At 39.7% G+C, this 9,784-nt stretch overlaps 1 protein-coding gene across 1 annotated transcript in view; it reads left to right on the top strand.

Annotated features, from left to right (window-relative positions):
• Positions 1-7,930, top strand: part of LOC138040595 (uncharacterized) — a 20,350-nt gene extending 12,420 nt beyond the window's left edge. The window contains exons 3-7 of the mRNA XM_068886292.1: positions 2,694-2,792; positions 3,008-3,093; positions 3,625-3,690; positions 7,111-7,174; positions 7,827-7,930. Coding sequence (XP_068742393.1) covers positions 2,694-2,792; positions 3,008-3,093; positions 3,625-3,690; positions 7,111-7,174; positions 7,827-7,930 — 419 coding nt within the window. The remainder of the gene's footprint in view (positions 1-2,693; positions 2,793-3,007; positions 3,094-3,624; positions 3,691-7,110; positions 7,175-7,826) is intronic.
• Positions 7,931-9,784: the final 1,854 nt, after the last annotated feature.

The raw sequence follows: 9,784 nt of genomic DNA, 5'->3' as shown, positions 1-9,784 counted from the left end.
CGGATTAAATCTTGATTTTCGAGATTCGTCATTTCAGCGTTTTTTTGGGAAAGGATTTTAAAAAGTATTTCTGACAAGCGGTTTTCCATGCAAAAATGTACACAACAGCTACCGTAAGTAATAGTTTAGCCCAGGAACCCATCACCGGGAGCGTGCAACTTACCTATTTTCGTGCAACGGCGTTTTCACAAGTAAGGTTATTTTTAGATTGAATTTTCCGCTAATGAGACTCCCACAGGAGCCCAATGACCAATTACAAAAAATTAAGCTGACGTCATAGGGTCACCGAACCGGAACTGCCTTTGTTTTTTGACCTAATTCGCGGGAAGGGCTAGTCTAAAAATAAACCTACTTGTGAAAACGCCGTTTCACAGACGCTGTATGGAAGTTGCACGCTCCAGATGGGCTCCTGTTTAGCCCAAATGTTTTTCTCGCGCCATTTACCGTACGATCGAAGACATAAATAAGGCGAAAATAGGTTTCCTGCAATTTTCCGCCAGAAATTACACTAAGAGTTTCTTGACAGCAATAATATTGTTAGGACTTTTCCTACAGCTAAAAAAACATGTTTTTCGTCATTTCTTTTTATCGATCGCTAAGATATTTTTTTTTTCTCGCGGAATTTTTATTTAAGGACGTTCGCGCCAATTGTTTCTGCGCATCCTTACTGCGCACGCAAATGCACACGCCACGTCATACACGAGCGCGCGCGCTAAGTAATAAAATGAGAAATGATAGGGCAAAAGGCCATTGCTATAGCTTTGCCTGGATCTAACGCTCTTGGACGTTCGGTGACCCCTATTTTTCTTTCCAGAAACGGATTTTATTTACAATTATCTCCACGTTGTCCAAAAATGAACAAAAAATCAATGTGGGAAGTTAAAAAAATTTCAAGATTTCTGCTCACGGGACATCAAATCCTGCCATCTTGCGGCTGCAAGGCGCGTGAAACTGTGGTCGCTAAATGCGAACTGGATCTTTAAAGAACCTCACCAGTTGACTAAATTCACTTAATAAGTCCACTTAAACAATATTTGGCAGAGAAGATTTCACTTCAAAGATTTAATAGCAATATATTTGGGTTTACAGACACAGGCCTTATTCGCTAACGAAGCCCGATTTTGTCACATTTTGGATGTTTTTTCGGGCATGTTCTCTCCAAAACGAAGTCGGTGACCCCCCATTTTTTTTACATTTCTGACATAACTAACTCATTATCTTACAGTGGTTAAAGTTTCAGAAAAAAGAGCGAGAATAGTGATGTCGCAAGAGGATATGATGTAAAAGAGGGAATTTCCCGTAGTTGGCGCTATACACCAAATCGGTTAACTCAGTGTTGTACCCAATTCAAATCTCCTAGGATTAGGATTGAAATTGCATGATAATGTAACATTCATATCTAAATGATATGGAAATACCTGGAACAAAAGATTTGAATTGGAGACAACATTGCGTTAGCCGATTAGGTCTATTCCGATACCCCGCTGTGAGAGAGCCGCGAATTGGCGAAGCTGAGTCGCGCAGCGGCGAGAAGAGAAAAACCTCTGATTACCTTCGACTTGAATCTCACTTTCATGCAGACGCCAGGGTCAGGATCTGACCCTTTGTCTCGGATTGGTTGATATTTTTACAAACACGCAAATAGTTATGATTGGTTGGTTTGATTAGTAGGCTGATTTAGCAACAGAACGGGAACATCAGTGGCGACGTCGCGCACAGCAAAACTACCAATGAGAATTTAGAATAGAGAAGAAAAGAGTGGAGTCTATTCTATTCTGAATTCTCATTGGTGTTTTTTCGGCGCGCGCCGTCGCCACTGACGTTCCCGTTCGGTTGCTAAATCAGCCTACTAATACCTAGGGGACGCGTGATTGCTAAGCTGCCATTGGTCCCTTTTGTAAATATCAATTTGACGCGTTTGACAGCTGGCGTCTGCATGAAAGTGAGATTCAAGTCCAAGGTAACCAGAGATTTTTCTCTTCTCGGCGTTTCGCGACTCGTCTTCGCCGCTTCGCGGCTCAAGAAAAACACTGGGACCAGGGTACTATTCTGATGAAAATTATTTGAAATCTGTTATTAGTACCGTGTCCTGCCTTGTCATTTCAAATACGACACCTGATTGGTCAGTTGGTGTGAAAGTGGACGACGCAGTCATGGTAACAACAAATTAAAATAACCTTCGCAGCCAGGCTAGATCTAAAAATAGATTTCAAGTAATTATCATGGAATTCGCTGAATTACCCACCTTGGTTTTTGCAATTACTTAATGGATGGTGAATTCACCGTGACCTTGCGCTATCTTTAGTATGTCTCTCGCAGCTAATTTGAGAATAAACTAATCACTCGAAATTGGGAATCGTCTTGAAAATTTTACTCAAAAGCTGTGGGCGTATATGCGTAGGGCAATGGAAAGTTGATGTTTCGAGTGTCATCCCTTCGTCAAATCAAGTAACTTGAAGAAGTATAGATTCGCTGTCGGCGATCAAGGGTGAACGCTCAAAATATTAGCTCTCAAATCTCCTTACAATGGTCAATTTACTATAATCCACTCGTTTGATTCAAGCAAATTTCTGTTGCCGCTTGCTTCAGTTACCCATAGACGCAGCACCAAAGGTTTCTTCACCAGAGAAACTCGTTTATCTATCGTACTGGAAGCTTTAAATCAGTTGAGAATGACGAACAATTCTTTTCAGATTACGATGGCTTGGACCCACCAACAAATATTCATGTTTCTCTCAGAGCCAATGGTACGAAATTTCAGGGAGATCTAACCTGGAGTCTGGCACCACATAGTAAGCAAACTTTATCACTTGGTTAAGTAGCTGAGTGGCAGATTTCACTGTCTATTTCAAGTGTAAGCCAAGCCAATTCACTGGAGTCATTTTACCAGTTAGATTTCAACTTGAAAAGAGAGCAATCATTTTTCCATTGGCTTTTTTTTGGGAGTATGCCAGTGTCGTAACACGAAATTTCGTCGTTCTCATTTGAGATTTTTTGTTACTTGCAGGCAAAACCTGTAACTACGATATTCACTGGTATGCCACGGTCTCTGACCACAGCGGCGAAAAAAGATTCAGAATGTTTGACGAAAAGGTAATCAAGATTTTTTGTCATCACTGAATTGGTATTGCAATTATATTGAGAAAAGTTGATACATTTCATACCTTTGAGAAGGATGGCATGTTATGATCTCCAGTTGGACGAAGACTTTGCAAACAAGACATTCTCTCAGCTTTAGGATGCTGAAAGAATGTACGTAGATGCCGTAAGATCGCGTGTGTTCGAAGAGCGCAAAGTAACATGATCTTACCTCAATAGACAAAACCCGTGATATTGCAGTATGGGCAGGAACCATTTAGTACCCATTACGGACATTACGGGTAATGGTGTCCTGCTATGGGTGGGAAACTAACAAAAACCGTTATAAGAAAAAGAAAAAGGGATTGAGTGATAAAACTCAGTCTATAGCTATGTATGCACGGACCGAGAGGTTAGTTACTCACTGAGGCTAACGCTTTGCATCTTTCGACAACTAATCAACGTGTCAGTAGCCCAAACTATTGCTTCCTCTCTTACCTTGCTTCAAAACGAGGTAGTTTCATTCTTTTTTTCCTTTTTTACCAGCAATTCTCAAGCCCCCTTCACTATGTCATGAGAGATTTAGAGCCCAAAGAAAACTACACCTTAAAAGTGAGTAATAAAATATATTTAAGGACGGTGCCTATTATTGTTATTGCTGCGCATCTCGAGATACTCGGATTTCCTATCGGCGGTGCTTATTAATACAGAAATATTTTTGCGCGGCTCAAAAGTATTCAGATAAAGCAGATCTTAGCAAGTGCTCTTGGTATCCTAAAAGAAAATTGGGGGTAACCATGTATTTTTCAGAGATAGTTAAGACTCAATTTGCAAAAGGACGCCACACATTGCTTTGTATTTTAAAGCTTTTTACAAATATTGTTGATTAATTATCATGGCCGAAAAATGCGTGGTTACCCCCAATTTTCTTTTTGGATTTCAATATCACTTGTTAAGATCTGCTTTTCCCACATATTCAGTAAACCGCGCAGAAATACTTTTGAATTGGTAGGCACCGTTCTTAATGAGGAATTACACTTTCGTTAACGGGAGCGATTTAAAATTGGAAAGAGGTACTCGAACACCCTCATTTAGTGATTTTAATGGTTACTGTTGAATTCTTGTGTGAGTTCAGTTGAAACCATTTGCGCTAGTGGTTGGAGCGTGGAAGCGGAAAATTGATTAGGCAGCCTGGTTCTCTTCAACGACGCTTAACATAGACCTTAGTTACAACAATCATTTTACCTTCAGAACTGAATTTCTTGGAGTCACGGTTAATTTAAGTAGATAACTAAATTCTCTTCTCCAGCTTGCCGTTGCTTTCTCGTCAGCGAACAGCCTTCTTATACCAGGATTATCCAAAATGAAAATTACTTCAAGTACGGTTATTTCAAGGACGGTACCTACTAATTCAAAGATATTTTTGCCCCGGTTTATGATTATGCCGGAAATGTAGATCTTAACGAGTGTTATTGAGATCCAAAAAAGAAAATTAGGGGTAACCACGCATTTTTCGCAGATAATTCATGAATAATATTTAAATACGAAGCAATCGATGGCGTTCTTTCTCAAATTGACCTTAAAGTATCCCTCACAAATGCACGGTTACCCCCCAATTTTCTTTTTGGATACCAAGAGTACTTAATAAGATCTACTCACTCCGGATAGTTTTAAACCGCGAAAAAATATCCCTGTATTAGTAAGCATCCTATAGGAAACCCGAGTATATCGAGATGCGCAGAACGTATGCGCAATAACAATAGTAGGCACAGTCCTTAAGCCGCGGCTACAAGAGCGATTTTTTGCTAGCGTTAGTTATGCGATGCCAGCGCGCGATGAAAATCCCAAGAGAAGCCACCCTTGAACTGGCGACACGACAGGTGAAAAAATCGCAAGAAAGCAGTCGCCAGAGTTGAAACTTTTGCGACAAAATCGCAGAGATAGTTGCCCGTGTAGCCACCCTGCAACTTTTTGCCCACGCTTGCAGCGCGAATAAAGAGTATTTAGCCAGTGAAGTTTGCGATTCGCGCGGCCTTCAATTTGTCTTCAAAATTTGTCACAAGTGTAGCCACCCTGGTGCGCAGGCGACGCGACAAAATTTGAAAAAAATTGTATCACCGGCGCGAGCAAAACATTGCTCGTGTAGATAAATAAACTATTCAAAATTGTTCATTATTGCGCGAAAAATTTGTAAATTGTCATACGTTTCGAGGCTGCTGCCTCTTCATCAGTGGATAAAAAGCAACTGTAAATTGTGCGCGTGACATAATGAAAATTTGAATTTGAAGTTATTTGCCCGCGCTGACTGGAAAGAACGCGCGTGTAAACATTCAAAACAAACAAAATTTCTACGTCACTGGCGCGTGTAGATTTTGGCAGTTTATAGGAAGGCAAAGTCGGTATTAAGTCCTCCCGGATGTAATGTTTTGCGTTTGAAAATCATCCTGGCTTCAAAGCGGCGCCTGTCTTGGGTATCTCGAAAGCCAGAGCGGGTTACGAATACCAGCATATTAGTCGAGGCATGTCCTGGTGATGCAAAATGTGGACCAACGGGAAGATCGGTGTTGGTTTGTGTTTAACGTAAGTGTTCTCTGAATCGATATCCCAGGAGTCCCCCTGTCTCTCCGATGTATACCTTGTTGCAGGTACGACATTTGATGAGATATAACACGCTGTAGCTTGTACAGGTGTACTTGGAATTGATGGTGATGTGTCCCACAGGAGTGTTGATCGTAGGTGAAGCATTGGTGTGGGCGCAAGTATTGCACCGCGACCGACCACATGGAAACGTACCGCGATCTTCGACAGAAGCAGTTGCGTTGTTTAGATGACTTCTCAATAAGGAGTCACGCAGGTTTTTATCGCGACGATACGCACACAAAACTCGTACTGGTTGGTAAATGTCTCTAGTGTCTGGGTCATCTCGCAGCAAATGGAAGTTTCTGGTCATGATGTTTTTGACCAGTGCGTTTGTGGGATGGTACGTCAACACCAGAGGGATGGTAGGTTGAGCATCGGGTACACCTGAACGCTCTGAAATGATGGCGTCACGAGGGATAGCTGATACTCGTTCTTGCGCTCGATGAACCACATTTGATTAGTTTTGACTAGTTTATTTATCTACAAACTTTGCGCAACTCAGTTTTCTTCTTGTTACACATTGCTCGTGTAGCCGCGGCTTCAGCGAGTCTCGAAAGGGTTTTTAGCTGCGCGCAAGCGTAACCTACACACGCCATAACTGAGAAACACGCGTCAGCTGAATGAATCAAATTTCTATCAAAAGAAGCGCGCGCAACACGCCGGAAGTGAAAATACCGCGTAAAATCGCGCGAACCGGAGATAAAACCTGCGGAAAAAATTTGTCTTTATCTCGAAATTTTGCTCGGTGACCTATCTTGATCTTTTTGCATGCACATATCATTCACGATAGCACTTCAAATAAAAAAGATTCGGGGAAAGTTGCCTAGTACAATTTCTGTAAACTATAAAACGCCCTTTTTAGATGTATCTTTCTAATTTAGCTAATTTAGCTAGTAATTCTACTAGCTAAATTTTTGTCATACTCTGTAAGAAGTTAAAGAATTTAGGGAGATTTCCAAAAAAGAAATGAAAACGGTAGGTCACCGACTTACTTTTTCAGACAATTTTCAAAAAATGAAATTTAGAGGTCCTTTTTGTGGACCTGGGGTGTTGCCATGGTAACCGATAATGACGTCATAAGTATTACCCAACAATAGAGTTGTAAAGATATTCATAGTTTGCCTACACTATGAAATACCCTTCTTTGGTATCTTTCATCGTTTCACAACACTATGGCAACGAAAAACCCTTTCGAGCCTCGTTAAGCACTCGCATTAAATCGCTCTTATGTAATGTTTTAGGTTCATTGGGGGTTTAAGCGAGTATGACGGTTATTTCGTTTGAAGACCAAAACGAGTTAGAGCTAATTTCGTGGTGTTGAAACAAAAGGAACTTGAAACTAAAATGAACTTTGCTGGATAACTCCGGAAGTTGTTCTCTTTTTTCCTGCAGGTATTTTCAGTGGTTTCTGACAAAGAAAACGGATCTATTATTCATTTTGTAACACCTTCATTGGGTAAGGATCACTTCAAAATTTTTTCCGTTTCGAGACTCATCACCTAAAACAAACGGTGCGCCATAAGCAACCTCGTTGGTCTTTCTCTTTCATTTCAGTTTGCAATTTCCTTAACCCATATCCCCTCCACTCCTGCACTGTGCACGTTATAGCTCAATTTACTCTGTGTCACCATCTTCGACAAAAAAAAATGCATGAGAAAGTGCGTTCGGGCTAGCTGAAAGCCTTTCGTTCAGATCCGCTGGACAAAGGTAACGTAGCCTCTGGGGAAGCGATTGCTTCCAAAATGGCAGCCTTTTCAACGAGTGTCAATCAAAAAACGACCACTTTGAACACTTTGAACACTTTATTTTAGGGTGCATAATTACAGTAAAAAAGCTGTACTCTCCCTTATGGCCCTATTAAACTAAATACCAATAACTAAAATATTAAATTAATAAATTACTCAAATACTAAAATATAAGGTACTACACTACGAAATACGAAATACTAAAATACTAACTGAGAAGTAGTTAAATACTATAAAACTAGAAACTAAAAATGTCACCATATAAGCCAGAAAACTCTGTCAATCCTAAAGGTGTCAGGCGTAAATTTGCACATGATTAAATCAAAGTAACTTCGTCTGAATTTTTTTGCACTTGAAAAACAGGCAAAGTCTCTATTACTGGTAACAACATTCCAAAGTTTAACAGCATTATAAAAGAACATCTGCTTCATGCTATTTGTTCGTGGAATAGGAAGGCGATAAGGTAACCGAGGCCTTGTATCATATGCAGCATATGGCTTATTGAATTTGAAAGATGAGAGTTTCTGGGTCAGGAAATCCGGTGCACGTCCATCCAGGATATTTTTAAACAGACATAGTCGCCTTACAATACATAAATAGTTGATAGGTAGCCATCCAAGTTCAAGAAATAACGGCAAAGTTCTAGCTTGAAAAGGAGTATCAAGAATAATACGGGCACATAAGAACCTTTTTTTATACAAACGTCCAGGCTAAGATAAACCAAGATTTTAAGAGCATACCCAAGCTAAGAGTCAGTTAAGAACGTCTTTATTTTGCGCATTTGTTTTTTTGTATGTCTTTTTTTTCGTTTTTGTGACTGGTATAAATAAATGTAGAAAAAAAATGTAAAACTGTAGGCTAACAGGACAATTAACTGAAATACTTAAGGACTTTCTTCAACATTAACATTGTGGTTTTCTTATTGAATGATACGCTGAAGAACAACTCAGTTTGTAGTCGAACTTAGTATACCACGCAACTTTAAGAACATGTCAATAAACGTTTCCAGATTCAAATCGCAAAAAAGAGTATAAAATTTGATTAGCTATTAACATAATGGGTGACAAATTACGTTCATAAGACGCGGGTTATTTTCAAACCTGGACGCCATTTTGGCACTGTAGGAAAAGTTGCCATGGCAACATTGCAATTATAAATTAACGTTGAAATTTCGTGCCAAAATTATAGAGTGATTTGTCGCCCATGTTATTAATCTTATTATTTAATTCTTCATCTGTTTCTCAAATATCAGTCTTTTGCTTCTAATCAGAACCCTACCCTTTGTTTCCTCTTTGTATAAATACTGCACAGGCTATCACTATTGAGCAACCTGCATTGTTTTGTTGTCTTGCTTTCCTGTATAAATACGACCATGTTTATTGTAATTAGTTCTCTGTCAATCTGGGTTGCCGCGCTGAACTTTCTTGCCCATTTCGTATTGAGAATTTCTGTTCGTTTTCCGAGGCTAACAATCTGTATTTTGATGCCTGTATTTTTCTTCCTTTACTCAATCTCGCGAAGGGCGAATTTCAAACTGTGCGAGGAGTCATTAACAGTCATTGTCATTACCAATCGTTATCATCACCCTCATCATCATCTGTTGTTCTTACCGTCAACATCACCATCTCAAGCCTGCGAGCAGGCTCTCTCTTCGCTCCCACTCTCACTAAGAGAGAACCTGCTAATCATCTTCGTCCTCAGTATCATCGTGATCATTGCCTTCTTAGCTTCTCTCTTATCACATTTTTGATTTGCCCTCGGACTTAGAGCTGCTAATTTGGAACAGAAGTGACAAATCAAAACTGCGGCTGCTATTTCCCATATCACTCCATTAGCTGTGATGAAGAAGATTACAAAGCAGATTGAACTTTGTTATCATTCTTTATTTCCCCTATCTGTTTACAAAGGTAGGTTTTTCCTACTAATCGGTAACAACACTTTGTTTTGACTGCATCTTTATTTCTTGTATTCAGATTAAATTTAAAACATATATAATGCATCTATACACTTGGTCACTTTAGTGGACAGTGTCTGTAATGTTACCCATACTGCATTACTTAGTTAACCAGTCAGAAATCCACTGATTAGGCCTAAATACCAACCCATTTTATGACGCCAGCCCTAACCTTCTGAAAACAAACTGCAATTTCATAATGACAACCCTAAACTCAAACTGACGCAGTCCTTAGGCCTAAATGCAGTATCGTGACCATGGCCCACACTTTCTGTTTGAAGCTAACTATTCAGAGGCACTTCTAAACCAAAAATAAAAATAAAAAGAATTGATTTAAAAAGGAAAGGAACTTTATGTAAGTGTCTGG

Source organism: Montipora capricornis, chromosome 3, assembly GCF_036669925.1.
Source record: "Montipora capricornis isolate CH-2021 chromosome 3, ASM3666992v2, whole genome shotgun sequence".
In the NCBI taxonomy this organism is placed as follows: Eukaryota; Metazoa; Cnidaria; class Anthozoa; order Scleractinia; family Acroporidae; genus Montipora; species Montipora capricornis.
Note: the sequence above shows the minus strand (reverse complement) of the source record. Positions and strands in the feature narration are given on the sequence as shown.